Raw genomic sequence first — 25,866 nt, 5'->3', positions numbered from 1 at the left:
TGGGAGTTTGAATTTTCAGTGATTTGAATATTAGATGAAAATGTTAACAATTGATTTATAAGTTGTAAAAGATACAAAGGTGTATTTTTATAAAGTAAGAAACTGTTGCAGATGATAAAAAAGGGATGAAAACCGGGGAAGGGGGGGAGGGGAAGCCCATAAAATATGGTTTTTCAACTATGAATGCAAGAAAAATTTTTCTGTTTTGTATTGTTTTTTTCTTTTTCTTTTTTTTCTTCGCCCTTTCTTTTTCCCCTTTTTTTCCTATTTCTATTTTTCTCTTTTTTTGGTATAACAATAGATGGTTGGATGGATGTCCTCCTGCGTACTGCCCTGGTTTGCTGGAGCTCCCTGGTGGCAGGGGGGGGCTTTGGGGTCAGGGGAGGGGGAGGAGGACAGAAATCCAAGCATAAAATGGACCATTTCTGACTGTTCACAAACATGGGATACTTCTGTGGCAGGGGAGGACCCATGTGGGTGGGTAGGAAGGAGGTGGAAAAGGGGTTTAAGTATGTACCGTTTTTTTGTTTTTTTGTATTTTGTAAAATTAATAAAAAGTATGTTAAAAAAAAAAATAAAATTCTATTTTGAGGAACCTATTTTATCTGTGATCCATCCTGTAATTGGTTAATTAAATAATCATCCTGAATTATAAGCATGACTCTCTTAAGGGCTTGGGGTGGTTACAGTAATTATTTGTCACAGTATGTACTTAGCAGGCCACTACATGCAATACTGTATAGCAAAGATGTGTTCACAATATAATAATTTATTAGATTAATATAACTGTCCATCAATAAAAAAATCATAAATGACTTACAACAAAATATCAAAAACAGAGAGGAATTCAATGACCTAATGTGATTGTTCCGTCAGCAGAACAGTGCCATTTATGCTTTGCAGACAGAAAGATCCCCCTCTTCTCCTGCCATTTGCTGCTTTGAGGGTTCCCTTGCCCCCCCCCCGCTGATTTGAGGGTGGGCATAAGGGGACACGGGACATGGGTGGCGCTGTGGTCTAAACCACAGAGCCCTAGGGCTTGCTGATCAGAAGGTTGGCGGTTCGAATTCCCGCGACGGTGTGAGCTCCCATTGTTCGGTCCCTGCTCCTGCCAACCTAGCAGTTTGAAAGCAGGTCAAGTGCAAGTAGATACATAAGTGCAAGTAGATACTCTGGCGGGAAGGTAAACGGTGTTTCTGTGCGCTGCTCTGGTTCGCCAGAAGCGGCTTAGTCATGCTGGCCACATGACCCGGAAGCTGTCTGCGGACAAACGCTGACTCCCTCAGCCTATAGAGCGAGATGAGCGCGCAACCCTAGAGTCGTCCGTGACTGGATCTAATTGTCAGGCGTACCTTTACCTTTTCCAGGGAGGGTCTTTCCCAGGGAGTCTTCTCTTCTCATGAGGTGGCCAAAGTATTGGAGCCTCAGCTTCACAATCTGTCCTTCCAGTGAGCACTCAGGGCTGATTTTCTTAAGAATGGATAGGTTTGATCTTCTTGCAGTCCATGGGACTCTCAAGAGTCTCCTCCAGCACCATAATTCAAAAGCATCAATTCTTCGGCGATCAGCCTTCTTTATGGTCCAGCTCTCACTTTTCCATACTGGGAAAACCATAGCTTTAACTATACGGACCTTTGTCGGCAAGGTGATGTCTCTGCTTTTTAAGATATTGTCTAGGTTTGTCATTGCTTTTCTCCCAAGAAGCAGGCATATTTTAATTTCATGACTGTCACCATCTGCAGTGATCATGGAGCCCAAGAATGTAAAAAGTAAAAGGTGTAACCCTAATTAAAAACTGCTTAAAAGAGGAAGTAAAGAACATGATTTTTACTTTGTGCTGAAAAAACTAAAGAAGGCTCCAGATGAGGTTCTATAGTTGAGGTGCCAGCACTAGAAATACCTTCATCATAACCATATGCCTTCCTTCAGTTACCAGGGGCACCCTGGTCAGGGTCTTAATATAAGATATTAAGGTTTAAGGAGGCAGAAGGTGGTGATCTTAAGCCACAATTTAAATTGCTCCTGGAAAGAGATTGGGAGCCAATACAACTGGTAAAACATCTAGTATCAATTAGTAATCTTGGGGCTCTGTTTTGAAACAACTGCAATTTCTGGACTGCTTTCAATGGAAGCCCATTGTATACTGCAATGCAGTACTCTAAACAGGCGGTTACATTCACCACTTATCTGCTCCTTTACTAATCTCCCCTTCAAATATTATGTATTTTTTTTAAAAAAGCTACTATTTAAGGTATTTCTATAGTTGTGTGTGTGTGTGTGTGTGTGTGTGTGTGTGTGTATGTATGTATGTATTTAATATATGTTATTGACCATGCCATGGGACACACAGGAATCACTATCATCATTCAGTCTCATTCATGAATTGCTTCTTATGAGACATCCCAGAGTAATTTACAATGTAATAGAACAATGGCATATATAAAAACAGCAATATCATTTGCATATATAAAAGCATATATATAAATCAGAATAACACCACTTATATTAAATTAATTTGAATCCAATACAGATGCCAAGTCTCCACTTAGCAGGTTGTCTTCAACTGGGAAAGAAAGGACAATAGAGAAGGCACTGCTAAACATGTTGCTAACGCATATTTTTTCATATTATGTGAAGTAGCTCTAAATTAGTGGAAAAGGAGGAACCAAACAAGGAAAACTAAGCAGAATCTGGCATTTATAAATACATTTAAGCATCCTAATTATGGCTTTTATAACAATTGCTAATTGACTTCCTGCTAGAAAAGGATAGTGACAGGAGCCAGACTGTCCCTGCCAGTTTTTCTTTTTAAAGTATGCGTGCATATGATAGAGTTGTATAAATTATATTTTCAGCTACTCAGTGCTCTTTCTGAACAGCTCCATAAAGTGCTGCTGTTGCCACCTGAACTGAACAGTTTTGCACACTACTGAAAGTCATTCGCTTCCTATGAGTATCCAACCCACCTCCTCACCATCCAGAAACGAGTTTTTCTGCTTTGTCTTTTAAAGCAAGAAGTCTTTTTTTAAGAAATAAATTTATTTATTTGTTTTTTCAGAGTAAAGTTTTACAATCACATATCCAACATACAACATAAAGACAAGATTCCAAAGTATCTCCTGGACTTCCCTCCTCCCCTTTGTGGGTCCTATTAATCATTTCCAATTCCAAGGTGCTGACGTCCCTTCAGCCCCACAATAAAATATTTGAGGGCGCCGGGGCCTCCAAAGTTAATGGGCATTGCCATTCAAATGGGTGTGTGTGTGTGCCTTGTGATCGATTATGTGGGGCAGTGCTTACCTTGCCCCCCCCCATATTTTGCTCCAGTTGGCAGTCCTGAGCAGTGCCCTCTGTGATGCCGAACTGGTTACGCTCCCCTAAATCCTTCTCTGATTTGATCTGCTTTGGAAAGTGGAAGGGACAGAACACATCTAAACTAGGGATGGGAAATATTTTTCAGTCTGTGCTTTCCCCATGAGGAACCTTGTGAGAGCCACATGCCAACAATGGGCAGTCCAGAGGCAGAAGTGTGCAGAACAATGGATATGACTCTTGCCTCACAAATGTCAGAGGTTACAAGACATACACATATTTCCACCCAGGCAAGCTGGAATCAAGGACACATTCCAGTCAGGAGTGGGTGGAGCAGGGTTGGCGAGGGATGTGGCCCGGTGAAGAGTTACAAGGGCTGGATAGAGATGCCCAGAGGGCCACATTTGGTCCTCAGGCCTGAGGCTCCCAACGGCTGATCTAAGTCAAGGTGCTATGTAGCAGATGTACGCTTGCTGTTGTGTTACTTTTGACATTCCATGTGGTTTTGCTACATCATTTTTCTTTCACCCAAAGCAAGTGGTGTATAGAGAACGAAGACTTTCGATCAAAGTGATTCTGCTTAAGTAATTGGTTTCAATAATTAAGCAGATTTTTAAAAATGTAATCAATTTTATTTAATTTTTCATTATTCATGAGTTTCAGATGTCTCCAGAGAATTTAAACTCCCAAATTGACTTTGTAGCAAGAGATTATAAGGTTGACCAATTTGGAACTTTGTCTGGGTGATATAGAGTAATTAGGCAGATGAACCTGATCTTTCCCTGTACACTATAAAAGGATAGTGGAGTGAGCTGTGCCATCGCTGTCTTTTTTCTTTGTCATTTTAAGGATATGCCACTGAGCTATATGAATATCTGTACTGTATGAAAATTATGTAGCAGCTTTCACTGCAAAAAATAATTAGGACAAAAGCTTATGATTTCCTGATGAGGTTGCTCTTTGTTTTAGTTAGTGTATTGACGCTGAATTTAACTTTCCAAATGCAAGACAATCAATAGGACAACCTCATAACTCACAATGTTTCTGTTTCCTTTCTATGATGTCATAAAGCTCCATGTTGGTCACAGCAATGAAATGAATATTAAACAAGCTGTTTCTGGTTGACCTGAAGGTGAAGCCACTGTTAATCTGGTTTCAAATATTTTGTGTGGTTTTATATAGTCCAGCTGCTCTTTTGGGCATCATAGTGATAGATTTTATGCAAATATTTTGCATTTTGGCATAATCTGTTTAGACAATTAATAAACTAACAATATAATAAAGCAATTATTTCTACATTTAGAAGTAATGAATATACAAAACAAGAAGTAAAGAATATAGGTATTGATATTTTTGATATTTTCTCCAACAAAGGCTCTTGTTGGAGAACAAGTATGACTGGCACAAATTCATTTGGTGATGCTTTTGTCATCCTTGGAATGTCTATGGCAGGACAAGCTGTGTGAACTGAATGTTTGCCTGCTACAAAGCTGTTAAAGTCATGGGGCCTCTGTCTGTAAAATGTGCCAAGCAGAATGATCAGCACTTGGTTTATTGGCAATAGAACTCATATATTCCTATAACTTTTCATTAAGTGAAATGTAATATAATATTGTAAGTAATCTTAGCTACCTTAGAATGAATTACTTGAATTCTTCCAATATATACCTTATCCTGAACTTAACGGAACACAGTGTAGTGTGTCTTATAATGTGCTAATACCTTTATGAGAAAAGGAAAGTTCACAGAGCATAGGATTAGCGATGGTGTGAATTTGGAATATGAACTCACCTAGTTTGGAAATCCAAAACCCATTACAAACCAGACCCATGCCTTTCAAGGCTTATGATGAATGAATGAAATTCATCCTTGCTACCTGCTGGCTCCCTTTGCTAGTATTTTAATCCACTTTCAAAGCAAAAAGGTTATTCTTGGAAAGGGGAGTACCTGATGGTAGGGAGGGCTCACTAGAGACAGTACTGGTCATTCTGACACTCAGGATTGTATTTTTTTCTCCAAGGCAATGGAATTTGCAGGTTCTTTTGCTTCTTTCACTGAAAATTGGGGAGAGTAAATTACAAGTTCCGCAGCTTGTTATTTCCTGCTGGGGAACATTGGATCTTAGTTTCCTTGGCTGCTCTGGAGTTCTAAATTCCCATGCTCCCCAAAAGCATATGATGCTCCCCAGAGTGTTATTTCCAGACTGGTAAGGATTTCCCTGTTTCTAGCTTGCTCTCCCTGTCACTGGCTGTCTCCTCCTACTCCTCAAAAGTAAGCATATTTGGAGTGAAGGGTGAAGGGAACTGGCAAGTTTCTAGTTTTCTCAAAAATAAAAGAAGATTGAGGTTTGTGTGCATAGGGTTATTGATTTCAAGGGATTTTCACCCATCATTGCATATGATAGTTTAAACTTGGATACCCTAGTATACAACATTTTGCATGTGAAAAAGAGCCTTCTGTAATCATCAACTATGTATTTTTATAGTATGCATCTTTCCCTGTATTGAATGTTAAATTGAGATGATGATGTATTGCTTCAAGTTAGCATCAGAATTGTTTGAGAAAATGATAGAATCATAGAATTGTAGAGTTTGAAGGGGTCCTGATGTTCATCTACTCCAACCCACGGCAATGTAGGAATCTCAACACATAGTTCCCAAGCTGATTTCAAACCATACCAAATCCTGCTTAGCAGTTTTTAGGAGGTAATGCCAGTTGTTTCTAGGCTCTGAATCATACCAGTGTTTGATGAATAGCCACATTCCGCCCCCTTTGTGTTTACTATGGACCAGATGGGCAAAATTCCATCTTACTATAGGAGTAAGCTACTGTACTTGAATGCCTTTATAATGGATGCCTGTTGCCTCTAGTTAGAGTATCTGCTTTGCTTTCATTCTGAGTGGTGGTCCACTTATGGCTACAACAGAATAGGTGTCTAGTGACAAACTATCCCCAAGACAAAGGGTTTACATTACCTCTATTGACTAATTATTTTTTCTTTTTTAAAGGAACATAATTTTAAGCACTGAGAAAACTTGCTAAAATGGTCAGTAAGGACAGGCTGACAGAAATACAGAATGCTTTATGAAATTTGTTTGCCATCCTTGTGCTGTGGCCACACTAATCTTCTGTGTATTTTTCCAATTTTTCTATAGATTACAGTACTTGCATTTATAAAATGTGTGACACAAAGGGTAGTTATGCAGGATGGGGTGGTCTGAGCGGTGCTGAGATTTTAGAATTCCCTCCCTGGGGAAATTCTAAATGCACCTTGCTGCTTTTTTGATGGCATACAGATTCCAAGTTAAACTATCCTGTTTAAAAGCTATTTATGAGAAAGTTATTTAAAAATTAAGTTGTATGTTGCTGCTGTTTTATATTGGCTATGTGGACTTACTGTCACCTGTTATAATTTTCAACTATCTTGTGGATATTTTGTGATCAAAAAGAAGGATATATATATTCCACAAAAACAAATAAATGCTTAGGCTGTGCAAACTTTTGTCACAGCAGCTGAAGTCCATAGATGCAATGCAAAATTGTTTTACAGTTCTGTTTATTGTATTGTTTCAAAGTGGGGGAGGGTACAAAAGAACAAATTATGCAGCAATTGTCCTACAGTGCTTATGTAGTCCTAGCCATAATCCTGTTTGAATCAAGATAAGTATCAGACATGTGAAATGATGTAATTCATTTTTAGGAAGACATTCCATCTCAAAACCACGCCCTCCAGTTGTAGTTGTACGCCATGTGAGCCACCACAATATTCACCTTAGTTGGGACTTGGAAGAACAACGAAAAGGTCCTCAGGAACAATGGTTAAAATTTTCAGTTGAAGAAGAGGATGCAAAGTTACATAAATATGGTCTAATTTATACGTAAGTGAAGTTGTGCTGCCCCCCTACAAAATAATTTGAAAGCTTGGATAACAAAGCTGACATACTTAACATAAATCAGTGGTTCTGAAAATGGTCTTTGTGGTTGTAGGTGTAACAAGAGTATATCAATACTTCCATGCATTGCAGACTCTTCCCCTAAATCTGTACATCTCAGTGGAGCAAGTACCACTCAAATGACTTGAAAGGGGAAGGTTCTATAATCATGGAATCAAATAATTGATGGGTCTGACTTGTTGCTGTTGGATCGTGATTGTGGACCGCATGACCCTTCTCCATACACTAGTTCTCTTGCTGCTTTTTGTGACTAAAGCATAACTTTTTCACTATTTTACTCTTGTTTCTTCTCTTCTAGCTTTGATTTAATTTGTACAAAGTTTTCTTAATTGTTGAAAAAGTTCAGTACATTAAAAGATAAAATTGATCTTCCTCTTGATTTTTGAAATAAAAAAATAATTGTTTTATTATCAGTTACATTGAGCATTATGGAGAGGCGGTTTATGTGTTGTAAAAGTAAAATAAATAAATTGACTGCAGTGCTACATAAGCTTCCAGTGGTCCCCTGACTGCTCTGATGTTTGCTCTGAGACGTCATACGTTCTGTTGTCATCAGAAAATTTCTATGTAGAATTTGTCACTAGGTGGCAGAATTAGACTGTTTGAATACTACCTATTTCATCATGTGTCAAGCTACCTATCTTATACTATCAACAGTACTGTACTTTAAAATTCTGAGCGTTCTAGGAAACAAACTCTTTACAATGTCAGACAGCTTAGAAGGATTTTTGCTTTTTAGTTAAAGCAGTAGCACATGGCAAAGTAATGGTAATTCTGATACATTTTTTGGGAATCCAAATATTATATTAAGACATTAAATTAAAATATTCAAACGTGAACTTTTGACCTTGAAAAATGTGCTGGGAGTGTATATTTGATGGCATTTATGTAGATGTTCAAGTTCTTAATTTTGAAGACCTGAAGTCCTTGGGTGATATCCAGCATAAGTCATACTGAGAGTAGACCAATTGAAATGGTAGATTTCACAGAGTCTACTCTGAGTATGACAGATATTGGCTATCACACTTTGTTTCCTTTTGGGTTTTAAAGTATGTGCAGCTTAGGTATTCATGTAGGCTTGAGAAAACTTTGGTTTTGTATGTGCAGTTAGGGCAAATGAATTTGCAGATGGATTCACAGTGACACAATAATATGTATTTAAAAAGAACAATTTTGGTACATATTTCCCATCTAAGCAGATGGGTTTTTTCCCAGTGACCTTCATACATTTACAGTAACAGGTGTTTGGTAGTCGGTTTTTTAGTACCCTTTGTATTTTTAATTTTATTTTTAGAGTTAGTCTTATATAAACAAAACATTTGAAAATGATTTTAAAAAAATTTTTGGGGAAAAAATAACATTACTCTGTTTTAGGGGATATGCCCAACAGCATGTGGTGGAAGGTCTTGAACCTAGAACGACCTACAGATTTCGACTTAAAGTGACAGATCCTTCAGGGGAGTCTGCTTACAGTACACCTGTTTGTGTAACCACAACGAGTAAGTTGGCAATTCATTGTTAATTCTAAGTATGTATAATATAAATTTGATTTGCACCCAATGAAAATAGCTATTAAATGGAAAGTTTATTAAGTAAATTTAACATGCAGTACTGCTCCCAATTAACCATTTTTATGCAGTATCTTATTTGGGATACATTTTAGACCTTTTGCATTTGCTATTTCTCACTATTATCTAAAGGGGGGGGGGAAACCCTTAACTTAAAATGTTTGCTTGCTTTTTTGATGTTGTCTTCTCGCTATTCAGTCCTTGGCTGCCCAAATTAGAAAACAGGACAAGAAACCTCATCAGTTTCATAAAGTCTCCATGCTCTTTAATGAACTGGGCTAGGCATCCAGACAGTATTGATTATTTAGGAATTCAATCTGTAAAAATATTCTGTGTGGTGATCCCACAATGAATCACTACATCTGGGTGGCTAGCTAAAATCCAGGCATTAGGAACAACATGTACCACTTTGTGTCCTTTTGAAGATACATATCTAGTAAGAAGCTTGCTTCTTGGCAACAGAACTGCTTGTCCTGGGAGTTAGGAATGGAGTGTTGTATACAGTATTCCAGTCCCCAAGAAATCCATACACCTCTCCACACTCCCCGAGTTGGGAGTAAATTATCCTGTTGAAATTAATAGACTTCTGTATTGTATCAAATAGGTTCACAGCCAAAACCTTGCAACTTTCACCAATTTCCCATTGTGCTCCATGGTGAGCCATCCTAGAACATTTTAGAGAAAGTATGGCTGAATCCCTTTGCAATTGCTTCCTATGTAACCACCAGAAACCATTAGACTTAAGCATCTTAATACAACATGCTCACGTTTGTCCAAAGGCCGGCATTTCTGAATTGAAACCTTGTTCTGAAAACAGTGTGAGTTTTCGGGGGGGGGGGAGAGATCTAGGAAATAATCCTATGCAAATTAGGGTAAACATTTCAGGTTGCATTGGAAAAAATTCTGATACCTAGAGAGTGATCTTATTAAGCATGCTTATTTTACTTACATTCAGTTAACAAAGCAAAACACTTTGAATGTACAAAGCTTGCCAAATATTGTATCGGCAAATGGCATCCATTTGTTGTTACTAATGCGTTTATGAAATGGAAAATTTTCCTCAGAAAAAAAAGCATTGGAAAAAATTCTGCCCACCATTATCTAAAAATATGTTACGTGTTTGGCATGTTCATAGTTCATTTTAATATTGCACTTCACATAATGTTTGCTTTCTAAATAGCATAATGGATTTGGATAAAAAACTGAATTGTAAAACCAGGATTTTCCTATACAATGCACAGCTTTATTATATGTAAATATTCAAATCCATTCATATTCATATTTCATAGCTTCGTTGTTTTAATGTGCATGTTAGGAATATGCACATTAAAACAAAATGTCTCTTTTGGTTTAGCATTTGCATTCAGCTGGAAAAAGCCTTCATAAATCAGAATGCAAGTACTTTGAAAAAGGGCGTGATGCTTCTTTTTTCCCCTCAGGTAAAATACAAGAAAGTCCTGTTTAAATGAGGCGTGCAATTTTAATCAATTGGTCCCTAAAATAGAAAGACAAACAGCTGCTGCCTGTTAATTGGAGAATGTCTTCACCAATGAGTTCATCATTTATTCAGTTTTCAATAGAGCCTTCAGTTCCATAAATAAAATTCTTATAGCCACATTAGAATACATTGCTCTGTTCATCTGCAACCCAATACCATTTTATGAAGGATTTATTTCAGAAGACAAAAGCATGACCTTCACCTATCCAGATTCCTTTTGTTTATCCGGTAATCACATTTATTGTGTGGACACAATTTTAATGAGTAACTATGTCAACCTTAAGCTTCTTGTCTGAAAGTTTTATGTACTGCCTATTTTTTTAATATAAATTCAAAGAGAGAATGATTTTACATTTTAAATTGTTTTTCTTAGCTTTTGGTTCTTTTAATTTGCTCCTACACACCTAAAGAATTGTTTTTGAGAACTGTCATAGGGGTAAACTATGGTCAATATGGGAGCAGCAAGTCCTTAATAGAAAAGGTCTCCTCAAAGACACAATAAAGGGCTATAAACATAAATTGAAATAAAAGCATACAGTACACCTATTTTGTCCAAATGCATTATTCATACAACAACCCCAATATTATTACCCACTCCATATTGCAGATGGTGGGGAAGGCATTAGAACTAATGGGTTGCCTAAGCCCTAAAGCTACCTCAGGACTTTGTAAAATAAAAAAATTCCTTCAGTAGCACCTTAAAGACCAACTAAGTTTTTATTTTGGTATGAGCTTTCGTGTGCATGCACACTTCTTCAGATGCCACGAAAGCTCATACCAAAATAAAAACTTAGTTGGTCTTTAAGGTGCTACTGAAGGAATTTTTTTATTTTACTTCGATCCAGACCAACACGGCTACCTACCTGTAATCAGGACTTTGTGATTGAGGTGAGATTTGAAACAGGGATTTCCTCACTAACACCTTTTGCTACTCCCCCCCCCCTTCCCCCCTTTTTGTAATGCAGAGACTCAACAGTGTGCACAATTTTTTTAGATGTTGTCATTATTCATGAGTGTTTATTTGAGAGATGGTGCCCAAGTTTTAAAAATAAATAAACAATCGTCTGGGTTGTTGTTGTTTTTTTGAAACAGATTTCAAAGACACCTTTCAAACATTTCATCTTTCTGCTAAACAGTGATAGAAGGTCTGTTGTTTAATTTAGGGACCTGGGAGATGTCCAGATGCTGTTCTGAAAAATGTGAAAGCTAGTTATTTGACAGCATTTTAATAGCTGACAGAGTACCAGCAAAACAATTTTTTATCAATCCTGCTTTGCAGTACTTTCATGCATTGTTTTCTTCAGGTGAACCAATGAGTGGAGACCATCTCCATCGTGCTGTTAGCAGAAATGATGTAGATCAAGTCCTTACTATTCTTAAAGGAAGGTGAGAAATGATTCACTTTTTAAAATCTTCGTACTGTATCTATGTAATAATGACTGAAAGATGATAATGACAATTGCATGACAAATTGTGCTCTGAGTTAAAACTGTCCCAGTCTCCTAAATATTAAACTACTTATATGTAGATTTCTGATAGATTTCTAATCGCAAATTATGCTGTTACATACCACTACTACCTCTACTAGAGCCAGGGCCTTTTCAGTACTGGCCCCAACCTGGTGGAACGCTCTTTCCCAGGAGACCAGGGCCCTGCGGGATTTGTCATCTTTCCGCAGGGCCTGCAAGACAGAGCTGTTCCGCCTGGCCTTTGGGTTAGACTCAGCCTGACCCCTGTGTTTTTCTCCCTCATGGCTTGGATCTATGGCCTACTTGAAATGAGGCTGCATTTCAAATTTTAATACTGTATTTTAATCTGTATTTTAACTAATTGTTTTTATGTTTTATTGTGATTCTGTTGGTGTCAGCCACTTATGGCCTACTTGAAATGAGGCTGCACTTTAAATTTTAATACTGTATTTTAACCTGTATTTTAATTAATTGTTTTTATGTTTTATTGTGGTTCTGTTGGTGTCAGCCGCCCTGAGCCCGGTTTTTGACTGGGGAGGGCGGGGTATAAATAAAAATTTATTATTATTATTATTATTATTATTATTATTATTATTACAGAAATGGGTGCAATACACACACACACACACACACACACACACACACACACATCTTATAACATTGATCCCTGTGTATATAACTGACAATTCCCTTTCCTAGTGACAGCACTACTCTATCAGAAAATGCCACTGCAGAAGGTCCTCAATCCTTGGGAATGATTTTTCAGGGAATTTAGAGGCTGATATCAGAAATGGGAGCATGAAAGGACTCTTTCATGGGGAAAAAACAACATACTATGCTTCTTGGATCTAAGCCATATAATTCTTTTAAGTTATGAAAGGCAGCAATGATCATGAAGTTGTGTGCTGAGGAGCACTAATCAAGGCAGACTTTGTGCTTTTGTTGTTGGGCACTGCAAGGTGAGCAGCAAAGACATGAAGATTACTATATGAGCATTGTGCAGCTGCTGACTGGCCAGTGCATGGTGTAAAATGTGGGCCCTGATGTCAGCGGCCCAGTCTACTTGCCTGTCAGCTAGTCATAACTGCAGGGTGCTGCCCTAGTAGGCCCATAGCTTTGTGCCATCTTGAAGTGCCTATAAGTAAGAACACTGTGCCCTCACCTCCTCTGTTGGTACACAGTAATGGCAACTTTTTTATGGATCCTTACCACTGATGAATAGGCAGAATTTGCACCTACGTACGTTGAGAAACATATTGGAGAAGAACTGTAGTGATGGAAATGTTTGAAATAATGAATCTACTTTTTTCTTTTTTGAAAAGGCAAGTGGTGGTAGATACACTCAATAAACTAGGATTTACAGCGTTGATGGTTGCTTCACAAAAAGGATTTACTAGGTAGTATTGTAATATTTATTTTACCTTTCTTGTATGAGACTGTACAGATCAGAATATTCAGTTATGGTTCTCATTAGTTTTGTGGTTTGGGGTTTGTGTGATATGAAGTTGCCATTACAGTATCTGCTTGCAATTCAGGGATAGCTGATTGATGACCCATTGTAATATCTAATCGCAAAGCAATTTTATCTGGCCCTCCACTGACTACCTGATCCCTTCCCCAGCAAAAAAAATTAAGTAACAAGATTCCCCACTTCAAATTCCTCTCACTCTCTGTCATGTTGTATACATTATAGGTATTTATACATATTATATGTACTGCTATGCCTGGGCATATATTATTCATTACTGTGAATGTTTGACTAGACAGCAACAATTTTATTATGGGGTATTGGAATCACTGACAGAACAGTAGCCTTCAAAACTGCAGAAGGTGGCCACCTCTCCTTTCAGATGTATTAATTTTGGGACACCCCCCCCCAATAGTATTCATTCCTTAAATACTATGTTTTAGCTACAGGCCTGAAACTGATAATTTATTTAGTGTTCAGAGTATGTTCTTTCACATTCATCCTCATAACACCACAGTGCAATGAATAATTATTCTTTCTGTTTTGTAGACAGAGCTAAGACTGAAGAACAGTGACTTGCTCATGCTCAAAATTACCTAGTTAATTATAAACAAAGTTTGGCTTGAAACCAGAATTTTGTACAGTATTCTAGTCAATGGATCACATCAACTTTATATTCTAGACTGGGATAACTTACTGCAGCAGTTGCTATTGTTTATAGTTGTATTGACTTACAAGGCAAGCTGTTAGTTGATAAATAATTTCAGTGTGGCATATGAATTTGCACATGGTTTGAAGACAGTGGTCAATTTGCCACATAACAATTTCTTACTAAAGCAGCCATCAGAATTGGCACCCTAACTGAATATTCTTTATATGTCTTGGCAAGCTGCTAGTTGCTGAAAAATAGTATAATGCAAATGTTTTCTATCTAGACTTGCACAGATTTTGGTAGAAAATGGAGCAGATGTGAACCGGAAGAATGCCAGTGGGAAAGATAGGTAATAAATGCAGTACATTGCCTCATCAGATAACATGGCGGATGTTGATATTGTGGACTTAAAAAGTATATTTAATGTAAACCTGTGTCCATGGGAGAGGAAATTTCACTGGGATACTGTCTGCATCAATAATAATGCCTTAACTGATGCAGATCTGAAATGGAACTCTTAATTTTGCAGCTTTTCCCCCCGGGCTGTTGTTGATACTTTGAGGCCTGGGCAACACAATGCTGCCATCCGCCCATCAACTGTAGGCAATGGCAGCAGTACATACATAGCTTAGCCCAGGCATCCCTAACCTTGGGACCTCCAGATGTTTTGGACTACAATTCCCATCATCCCTGACCACTGGTCCTATTAGCTAGGGATCATGGGAGTTGTAGGCCAAAACACCTGGAAGGCCAAAGATTAGGGATGCCTGGCTTAGCCTAACATTCTATATTGGAGCTTTACATCATTTCTCTTCTACATGATCCTTGATAGTGATGGAAAACACAACATGACATGGATGGAGGAGCAGTAAAATGTGGAACAGCATGGATGCGAACAACATTTGCGAACAGCAACAGAAAAAGCAGATTAAAATTATTATTTTGCGGGGAGGGATTGGTTTTAGAACCCATAAACCCTCAATTTTGACCCATGTGTGGCACTTCAATTTTCCTTGGAATGAATGATAGCCATTAATTTAAATGGCAGGAAGTAAAGGTATACATTCAGAGGCACATATGGACTAGGCTGAGGCTAATGATAACTGAAATGAGAAGCAGGTTTCTCTCTTCTCAGCTGTTGCAGATTGCAGCCCATTTATAATGGGAGTGATGTTTGTGCCAGCCTCTAACTGACACTGGTCTGATTTGGGTTCTGTTTCTTGTTTTCTTGGTTTTTTTTTACAATCAAACGGTGTATAAAAGTTTATGAAATAAATATGAAAATAAATTATGAAATTGGTTATAACAGTGCCAGGAAAGACTTTAAAGTAGTAAAGTAAGCCAATAGCTACATATAATTTTGGACAACCAGTCAAATTAGCAAGTGGACAAGGTAACAGTGAACTGTGTTCATCAGCCAGCCAGAATGAACTTCTGCTCAATGGGACTTCCTTTTTCTCTCCTTCAAACAAATGCAGGTAGAAGCCCCCTTTAGACCTTCCGCTTTCAGCTTGAGAAGGTCAGGAACTCAGCAAGCAGGGATGGGGTTATAGAGAGCATGGTTGGCATACACAGCCACACAGCCCGATCTTTCCTATCTAGCCAGAATGTCCAACCAGGGCTAGTTACTCATTTTATTGCCCAAGTCAATAATAGTGTCTGTTCGGTTTCCCAAGTGTTTAATAAACAACAAGGGTTGTTTATTCAATAATATTTTTTTCAATAATTTCTGACAGTAAAATAACTTTATCAAACTAATTTTATCTCCTCAAGACACGACCTTATCAGATCCTTTCCTGGACCACCTCTAGCCTCAACTCACTGGTGTTCAGTTGACATATCACCTACTAACTTTTCATTTGACAGCACTTTGTCTTTCATATCTGTTTTGGCAGTCTAATGTGTATCCTAAACGATTCGGGCAGTTTCTGGTTCTGGCATTTAGTGTGGATTGTACTATGTTGAGAGTACCATGTTGAAAGTATCATCAGTATATATAAAAGAATCTTCCTGAACCCAAAATACGGTGATTTTTTAAAAGTAAATTTGTCCAAAGCCTCCAAAAAAGGAGTCTAGACAAATCAGAGGAAAATACAGAATTACAGCAGTTAGATGTCAGCATATAAGCAGCAGCAAGAAATGACCGCTTACCCAACATAAAGGGGAGGCGCATTTTGCGCAGTCGCGTGCAGCCCCCTCTGGGATCCCTGGGGCAGTTCTGGCACTGGCTACCTGAGGCTGGAGGCTGGAGTTGCCGCCCACTCAGTCAGCCGACCAATCCGGCCAAAGGTAGGCGTGCCAGGGGGATTGGCCAGGTAGGGTCAGGTAGGCTTACCTGCACACAAAGTAGAGGAGCCATTCTTGGGAAGCAGCTGACGGGGGACTCCGCCTGGCTGCACAATAAGATACAATAACCCATAGAATAACAATACAAAAAATTTTTTATAACTTGGTCTATGAGCTGGTTAATTTTGAGTATTACTTAGATATTTATAAAAAATTATGCAAGTTTTCTTCCCGATGATATTTTAAGTTAATATGAAAGGCCTGCTTTTAAAGGTGTTTCATAAGTAGTAGTAGATGTCCCTGGCAATGTTGGCTGATGTTCTGTGGTTGGGAAATCATAAATCTCTCACATTGAAGTCAATATGTTGTGTCTTCAGTTGATGTCTAGGGTTTTGTTCTCTATGGAAATATTAAAATGAAGTAATGTCTCAAGATTCAACAGAATCCTCAGTGATACACACTGAACTGCAGATGTTAGCAGTTACGAGGAAAATGTTCTTTTGGTTTTTTCTTTGGCTATTTTTGCTAACCCCAGTTATACATTTCACAAAAGCCCTTATTTTATATATATAAAGGCTCCTTTTACAATTATCAGCCCATTTTGTCCATCGGGACAATTGGATATTGTGTTTTGGTTTTGTGCTACCATTTCCTTCTAGCACTGTGAATAAGTTCTTCTAATAGCTTGTTTACATATACTTTATGTAGGCTTCAGTTTTACTAGTAATATAATAGTGATTATATCAGTGGTCATATAACATAGCAATATACAGTCATAAAATGGTGTTTAACAGAAAATTAATCAACTAGAAGAGTATTTTAATATTTTGTTGGAAGCCGCCCAGAGTGGCTGGGGGAACCCGGCCAGATGGGCGGGGTATAAATAATAAATTATTAATTATTATTATTATTTAGACTAAGGTGTCAGCCCTATTGGCCATGGGCATAGACCAAGCGAGATCTGAGGTCAGACAAATAATTGTGGACATGGAGAGACAGCTGGACAGCATGAGGTCCCCGGATTTCAATATAGCTGAGAACAAGAAATACGTTGCTGCCCCGGCAGCATATCTCTTTTACCTTGAATCCAGAAACTCAATAAGAGCCTTCACGCTCGCCCGAAGCTCGGCATTGCCCTTGCCAGTGCTGTTAGGCTCCTTCGGAAAGATCCCATACGAGCAGAGACTCTGCTCCTGCCCATTGGGGGAAGTAGTCACCCCAAAGATCTTTTTTTTATATGCCCTCTGTTCGATAAGGCACGCAGAGATACCATAGCCCCCATTCTCATTCTGGAGAGCCTGGCCGACCTCCCAGATAAGGCCAAACTAAAGGCCCTACTATTAGGAAAGGAGCAAAAGTTAACTCGGACGGTAGCCAGATTCTGCACGCAGATCTGCAGGACCAGTCTCCCCCCCCCCCCCAGAACAAGACAGACATTGGAATAGCAAACTCGGTATTGAACTGTGGGAAGTAGTTCCTTCGCTTGGGTACGAAACTGAGACTAAGGTGTGGCTCACTTAAACAGTACTTACCGTAATTTTCAGTTCTAAAAACTGCAAAATAACAATGTTTTATGTTACTTTAATAAGTAGTGTTTTTTTGTTTCTTAGTTTAATGATAGCTTGTTATGCTGGTCACCTGGACATTGCTAAGTATCTCAGATCCCAGGGAGCTTCTTGGTTATCCAGAGACCTTGGGGGATGTACAGCTATGCACTGGGCTGCTGACGGAGGACATGTTGATGTTATTGAGTGGATGATCAAGGATGGTTGCCAGGTATGGTGTTCATCTGCATACTTTGAAGCAGTTTATCAGATATGTACATGCCACTGTATATAGGTGTGCTGTTAATCATTATGGAATGCTGCACCAGTTGCCATAATTTCAAGATTATGAAGAAATTGCATTACCTGCTTTAAAAAGCTTGTATATAACTTTAATAATCATTGGTTATTGTATTTGAAACTAATCTTGTTTAGTACTGATTGCATATCAGAGGATACTTGGTGGAATAGATTCAAATGACCAAACAAATATATTCCAGGGTTGAAAAAAAGTACAAATTTTGGTTGAATCCAGTGTGTGCCTGAGTGAAAGACACTTGTGCAATGCGACTTTCCCATCCTGTCCTCCCCACTGTGATCTTTTGAGCTCCCCACAAAACTATCCACTCTAACAAGCTGCTTCAATACTATTTTTTATCGTTTCCACTGTATTCCTCTGTGCCACATCTCAGTCCTTTCCTAAGGATTTTCCAACCCTCAGGAGAGGCATTTGAAAGGCCTAGAGGACTGCAATGAAGAATGGAGGGTGAGAAAATGCCACTGTGAAAGTGACTTCTGCTCTTACAAAGTCTGTATCCAAACTGTTAGTTACAAGACATGACTATATATCAATATTTTTCCTAGTGCTGTCTGCTCCTGACTTCACATATTTATTTCATGTTACAAGTTAAAAACATGGACCAAAAGGCAACAAGATAATCCCTGAAATAATTTTTAAAAACCAGGAAAAGGAAGTTCAATTGAATATATACATTATTGGATTGTATCCAGTACTGTTTTTCATGGGCAGAGTCTTCTTGTCATGCAATAGGACTCTACCTTACTACCCCCCCCCCTGCAGCTTCCTGTATACCCTGAAAATCTCCTCTGTAGTGTTAGGGACCCTCTGGGACAGAATTTTAGGGAATTGGGGAACTGCAATGTGGACAAGTGGAAGGTGAAGTCCTATAGTGTGAGTGGAAGTCTGCTTGTACAATACTTGATTCCACCCAATGTATTGGAAGAACCAATAAATTAGGAATTATAATACAAAATGAACATCAAATATTATGTTAGAGTCAATTTGAAAAACACAAACACAAATTATAAGTGCAACATCTGCAAATGTAACAGGGAAATAAATGTAAATTGTAAGTTAAAAATATGGAATGAATGGGCATTATCTTGACCAATAATGCTACCACTGCTGTTGCTATTACTACACTTTTATCAGCAGCATGCTGTGCACTCTGCAGATAACAGTAATGACACCCTCCTTGCCAAGAAGTGTTCAATCAAAATAAAATGGAGAGGATGAAACTGAAAAGCAAAGCTGTATTAAGGCAAGCGAGTCTGTAAAATAAGACTGAATTTGGTTACCTGGCGGAAGAAGGCCCTGACAATGTCAAGTGGTCTAGGAATGATTTTATGGAAGAAATAGATTTTGAAGTGGGAGAATGAATTGGGTTGATATATAGAAAGGGCCGAGGAGGCTGCTCTAGGCATGGAGAACTGCACACCATGAGAAATAAATTGCTGGAACAAGCAGGAAAGAGTGATGCTGAAGATAGGCAATAAGCTCAGCAAGTATTCAACAGAACAGAAATCTTGTCAAATTTCATTGAATTCATGTTTCAAATATCAGAAGAACATCCTTTCTCTGACAGGTTGATCCTAAAGATACAGGCTTGGAGTGGACTCCGCTGATGAGACTATGTGCAATAACAGGAAAAGCAGATGTGGCCACAACTTTACTAGACGCTGGAGCTGATGTGAATGTAAAAGATAAGGATGGCAAGACACCTCTCATGGTATGCTCTGCTGCTAAGCAGTGTGCTGGTATATTTTGGAATACACTTTGCAACCTTATGGAAAAGTGCTGTGTGAAAAGCAACTCCAAATCCAGAGTTCTCCTTTTTGTACACTTTTTCCAATATTTTTGTAGTGCACTAGAGTTTATATATACTATACATGGTGGTTTTTGTGGTGCAAGTCTGCAATTAAAAACAAACAACTGTGTAGAAAGCATATGTTGGTGCAGGGCCGTCTTAAGCATGTAGAGCGCCCTGGCGCGGAGATCGCTCCGGCGCCCCCGCCCCATTTCTTGCCGCGGCTGGTGGGCGGGCGCAGCGCGGCTCCCCCTGGCAGCCCTGGCGCCCTGCACCACCCAGCCTTCCCCTAGAGCCGGCCCTGTGTTAGTGAGAAGTGTGCACAAATAAATATATTTGTGAGAATAATGCACCAAAAATGCTTTATATTAAGGAAAATTGCTGGCAAACGTGTATATTAGGATAAATGAACAAAAACATACACAAATTTTCACAGACAGATGTAGAAATGAGGTGAACTGAAGATTGGAAAAAATCAGAAACTGAAACCAACAGGTTCATTCACTCCTGCCACCAATTCAATGTGGGGCTGCACTAGACTTGCACTAGTGGTCTGCACAACAGTTCATGGAGCTGCACTAATACATACATGCTCAAACTTTTGTCTGCTCTTAGAAAGGTCTTTTGAACTTACTTGTATACTATAGAATGAGGCAGCCATATGCTTTGCTCTTAAAGATTTGTAATGTATGAAACTGAGTTATTAATCCTGCCTGTTCCCTTCAACAAGGTTGTGTTGGTATAATTTGGATCTGGGTGTGAAGTTTGTTTACTTGGTTGTCTGTTTTTCTGAGAACTACCTGCTCATTCCACCAGTTTTCTTCTGTGGAACATTTTCATAAGGCAGTGTGTCAAGAGGTCTGCTTAAGAAAGGCTTCCAGGTTACGGTACTAGTGCTCCATACGGTTCCCTGCCCCATGGAATACATTTACTGTTATGGAAAGCCTTTCTTGCACAGATGTCAAGTCCTTTTTCATTCACTACTAATTTTGCCCACAGAATGCAGTGGCTGTGCTAGAAGCCCTTTTGGGATGACAGGAGGATTTGCAAAGTAACACTTCACTTCCCCTTTGATTTCTCTTATTAAGGCACTTTATCTCACAATATCTTTTCTGGTTTGGTGCATGAAATGAAGTACGTAGTCTGAGCGAATTCAAATGTTTCTTTAATAGGATGAGCCCTCTTATTCTAACTTCATAGTTGGAAATTCATCTTTCTGAAGTACTGCATTTGTATTTGTAGATTCTATAAAGATCAAAATGCTCTCTGTTAACATTTTCATTCCAGTCAGCACAGAGAGAGAGAGAGAGAGAGCGCAAGTACTTCTCTACCTTTACAAACAGGTGTTTGGGATGATATTTTAATGATCTGTAGAAGCAGATGTATTATTGCCAAGCTCTAATGGCTAATATTCAGATCCTTCGTGTAAAGGCAGACTTCAATGCTGCAGTAGAGGATGGAGATTGTCAGAACTCCAGGAGAGCCTAGAGAAGTTCAACATACTGAAGCAGTGCACAAATGACTTATAGCAAATCACTCGAATATCACTGCTCCTATATGCAAAATTCTGGTCAGGATAATATAGCTTAAGATCACCACATACACTGTTTAACTATTTATGTAATGCACTTATATACCACTTAATCATTAGCATTGCTAAGCAGTGTGCATAAAACCTAAACTAGACAGAGAATATAATGATAAAAATTCATCATAAAACTGAACACAACCCCTATGGGTTGCATTCAGCTAAGTCCTACTCAGAGTCAGCCCTTTGAAATTAAGAAAGTCATGTCTATTAACTGTAGGTGGATCTACTCTGAGTGGGACTTGCATTTAATACCACCTCTGATATATGATATATGTAAATGTAAGTTGTTTCAGTTGCACACTACTATAAATGTGTTGTGCAAAATACACTCAGGGTGCCATGACTGATGGCAGCTTCTTGTTAAGCGCACAGATTAACCCCCATGCAATGGTTTGTAAGGCCCTTAGATCTTGAGTTCCGGCTGCTAGGCCATGTTTAAACTTCTTTTGAAAGCTGTTTAAAAGTTTGGCATACTTGTAGTTGGTTGATGATAATATTGTCAAGAGAATATTTAAATAGAGTCAACAAAATTAAAAATAAAGCACAGACCCTAGCTGCCAGGAATATAGACCAGACCAGCCCTATGCTAACATTCTAACTGCTCTTATTCTAAAATACACACAGCTATGTGGCTGTCAGATACCTTTGTGTGTATCTCAGTACCAGAAATGAGGAGGCATTTGTTATATTCCTTCTAAAAGTGATACTATGCCAGTTCCTCATAGAAGTGGTAGCAACTTTGACAATTCTCATCAGTTGGAGGTTGCTCAAACAGTAACTTTCAGAGTTCGAACACAACGGTGTTGGGAGTTTATTTCCAAATTTGGGGTGGTGTTCTAATATTGAGTAATATTTGCATTGTGTCAGTAGGTAATCTGTGTTGGCTTTCATTGAAGAAAAAGGTGCCAATTTTTCTTTTCTCCAAAATATTTCCAATAGGGGAACAAGCTTTATTTTATGCAAACACCCAGCTATATATAATATCATTTCCCCCTAATTTTACATATATACATTTTGCATATATAATTTTCCCCTAATCTTACTTCCAGGTGGCAGCATTAAATAACCATGAAGAATTGGTAGCATTACTTCTAGAAAGAGGAGCAGATCCTAATGTTAAAAATGAGGTAATAGCAGTAAGAGTAGCTTTTTCAGTTTTACTGCTTTTTCAGTTTCTGTTTTACACACACATCCAAGGACTGTTTTAAAGAACAAAATTAACATGGTGGTTTCCCCCCCCAGTTTGGCAAAGGTGCCCTGGAAATGGCTAGAGGAATGAACAGACAGGTATGGATATCTTTTACTTGAACTCTTCTCCTGATTTCTATTCTTTAAGCATTTTATCCTTTTCACTTGCTATTTTTCTTCCTTTTTTAGAGTGTGGTTTCAATAATAGAAGAAAGGAAAAGACAATTAAGTAATCCGAACATAGATTCTTCTGCATCCTCTGCTACAATTGTGTGAAGCAGACAATTTGAAGCCTAATCTTAACTACGAAGGAGGTCAGGCCACAAGGACTAAATCCTAGTTGTTTTCATTTTTCCTAATTAGCTGTTACACACTCCTGGATGCCTTGATTAAAATGCTAACTTTGCTTCTCCAGCATTTTTCTCTGGCGTTTAAATTCATCTACACTTTAGCAGCATTATTTTCTCATTATGGTCAGTTTTTACAGTGATCCTATTTTTTTGCTCTTCTTGTTCTTCTTGTTCTCATGCTAGCAGCTGTTTCTGTTTCATGCCCTTGAGTAGTAGCAGTCACTGACATTAAGGGCAAAACTAGAACATGTCATAAATTATCATGTAGTTTGCTGTAGAATGCATGGCTTCCCAATAAATAAATAGGTGGCCTAGTAGGCCAAATGGCCCTGGGTGGGGGAATGGAGAACAGGATTGGGAGCACAACCTAGGAGGTGGGGCTTAGCGCTTTGTCTCTGCCATGGCCCCAGTGGGAGTTGCGTGCATGCGCGTACTCTCTCTTGCTCTCTCTTGTGATTCACAACGGGGAAACCTCCCGTTATGACCAGCTTTACTCCCAACAATATGATGATCCCATTTTGACTCCTCCCCAACAGTTATATATTAAAAAACAAAAATCCCAAGGATGCCTGGGCATACTACGTATATAATAAAATAATTACGTCTAGTTTGGCTCCAACGCCAAGTGCTTTGGATGTCCTTTTGCAGTGCAGGTGTGCAGTGTAACTAGTTTTTGTAGAGCCGAAAGTAGGTAGCAAGATAATTGGGAGAGGGCAAAATGAGCCACTGCCATGGAGCAGCATTCTGCCACAGTGACCCTGAATTCCTAAGGCTTGTGCTGCCACAGTAAAGGAATGACTCCTTGCAAAGCAGAATGGATTTTATGCAATACTTGGAAAAGTGTGAGTTCACAGATCAAAGTGATGGAATAAATGCCATTAAGGACTTTATATGCCAATATTATATTGAACTCGGTCTGGTAAGAAATTGGTATTTGTCCAAGTTTCCTGGCCACCTCATAGTTGCACAGCAAGCTGCTCATTAAAATCAGATTCTCTCAGAGTAATTGTACATGCAATTACAGCAGTTTTTGTTCGGAACATAAACACACATGAAAGAATTCAGAAGGTTAGTTATGTGAGGATAGTGAAACAAGCTGGTTGAAATGGCTCAGTTGGTTAGAGCATGGTGCCGATAACACCAAGGTTGCAGATTTGATCCCCATATGGGAAAGCTGCATATTCCTGCATATTCTTGCATTGCATGGGGTTGGACTAGATGGTCCTCAGGGTCCCTTCCAACTCTACAATTCTATTATTCTAAATGACAAAAAGCTGAACAGAGTAACAGAAAATCCATTCTAGAAGCACTGTATTTTGTAAGTTAGAGTCTAATCTTTCTGAGCAGCACAAGACTTAAGATGACATCAGAACCATCAACATAGCTTTTTAAATATTAACACAATAATAATAATTATGATGACTCTGTACTTGCTTGCAGTAAGTACACCAGTTGGAGGAAATAAACTTTTTGGGGAGCTATGTATGTGTGTATTGGGTTGCCCTCTTAATAGCACATTCAGAAGTATCTTACGAGATTATTATTTTCAATGTTCCCTGTTCTTGCAGACAAAATAAATTCTCCCATACCTGGTCAACAAAGTTTTCAAAGTTTTATTTCCTCAATAAATTATTCCATTTTCAAAACCTTTTAATAATTGCAGAAAACACAAATCAGTACATAGCTAAGGATGTATTTACTGTTTATTTAATACAGAATACTTAATAGGGAATAGATTGTCCTGCTATTGAAACATGTTTGTAGCCTCTTAACATGTTACTGCAATAATCATTACAAAAAAAGTGTGTAAAAGTAAGGCAAACTGTTACACAGTGCATTATGTAGAAAGTTTTAGCAAACTGACATTTAACAGAAAGCATTATAAAGGTATGGTTCATAAAAATTAATGGCTTATGTCACTCTAATATCCATATATAGTGTGCTAAATGGTTTACAATTAACAGTCTTATCACGACAGAAACATCACATGGAAGAAAAGGCCCACTGAATGCATGTAATGGATCTTAACTTCCATGAAAATGTATCAAGGGTCAGGTTATCAACAGTTAAAATACAGTATCAGTTTGCTACTCTTAATGCGAAGAGTGATAGCACCTTTTGTTCAGTCAGTCCTGATGGCAATTCACATTGCATTTTATATGCCTGCTTCATGCTAAAAGAGATACCTATGTAAAGTATAACAGAAGAATAAAAGGACTGAAATGTCCTTCCTTCCCAGGATGAAACAGGAAATTGTTTACTTGCATTATCTTGAGTAATAAAGACTATTTATTACATTGGTATAGTTACCCTGTGATGATGTTTGCATGTGATTACAACTTAGAAGAGATATTCAAATCAGATTTATTTAAGGGCTGTATACCTCACGCTTTAACAGGTTCCCAGGCTGGCTTACAAGGTAAGTTCATTTGGTTCCCCCCCCCAATTGATGCATTAACAAATTTACATTTCCTGATATAATAAAATAATAAATCAAATTGCATAATTCCAAGAACATTTGTTACATTAAAAAACCTACTATAAACGCGAATAGTTGACAATGCAAAAAATGTCATAGTTGCCTGATTAAACTTGCAACATAACTAATTTTGAACCTTGATTCACTCTGAGAGTGCGATGAGAGCTTATTTAGAAGCTAAACTAACTTGAGGAAGAAGCATATCTGATGGTTTAAGGTGGGGCGGTTAACCTGTGGGCCTCCAGTTCTTGATGGACTACAACTTCCACTATCCTTGACCATGCTGACTGGGGCTGATGTAGTTCAACAATATCTGCAGGGCCATAGGTCAGCTAGCCCTGATTTAGGGGCTCTGGACTCATCTTTATTTCACGTTCAGATTAATTATGTAAATATTCAA

The 25,866-nt window shown here is 38.4% G+C and overlaps 1 protein-coding gene and 1 non-coding gene across 5 annotated transcripts in view; one reads left to right on the top strand and one right to left on the bottom strand.

The window, feature by feature from the left end:
- The window catches only part of FANK1 (fibronectin type III and ankyrin repeat domains 1), a 31,193-nt gene extending 5,909 nt beyond the window's left edge, over positions 1–25,284 (top strand). For 2 of the 4 annotated variants that reach the window (XM_035138386.3, XM_060274819.2), the window contains exons 2-11: positions 7,013–7,190; positions 8,640–8,764; positions 11,636–11,717; positions 13,123–13,197; positions 14,204–14,269; positions 17,817–17,982; positions 19,637–19,780; positions 22,499–22,576; positions 22,692–22,736; positions 22,827–25,284. In XM_035138386.3, the coding sequence (XP_034994277.1) occupies positions 7,013–7,190; positions 8,640–8,764; positions 11,636–11,717; positions 13,123–13,197; positions 14,204–14,269; positions 17,817–17,982; positions 19,637–19,780; positions 22,499–22,576; positions 22,692–22,736; positions 22,827–22,913 (1,046 nt within the window). In that variant the 3' untranslated portion in view covers positions 22,914–25,284. The remainder of the gene's footprint in view (positions 1–7,012; positions 7,191–8,639; positions 8,765–11,635; positions 11,718–13,122; positions 13,198–14,203; positions 14,270–17,816; positions 17,983–19,636; positions 19,781–22,498; positions 22,577–22,691; positions 22,737–22,826) is intronic. The other 2 variants (XM_088670436.1, XM_060274822.2) reach the window with 1 other exon arrangement.
- LOC118096669 (U6 spliceosomal RNA) lies at positions 6,379–6,484 on the bottom strand. Its single transcript, XR_004693948.1, has one exon. It is a non-coding gene; the product is annotated as a U6 spliceosomal RNA (small nuclear RNA).
- Positions 25,285–25,866: the final 582 nt, after the last annotated feature.

Source organism: Zootoca vivipara, chromosome 5 (genome assembly GCF_965207765.1).
Source record: "Zootoca vivipara chromosome 5, rZooViv2.hap1.1, whole genome shotgun sequence".
Taxonomy (NCBI): domain Eukaryota; kingdom Metazoa; phylum Chordata; class Lepidosauria; order Squamata; family Lacertidae; genus Zootoca; species Zootoca vivipara.
The sequence above is the reverse complement of the archived record's forward strand: the minus strand, read 5'-3'. Positions and strand labels throughout refer to the sequence as shown.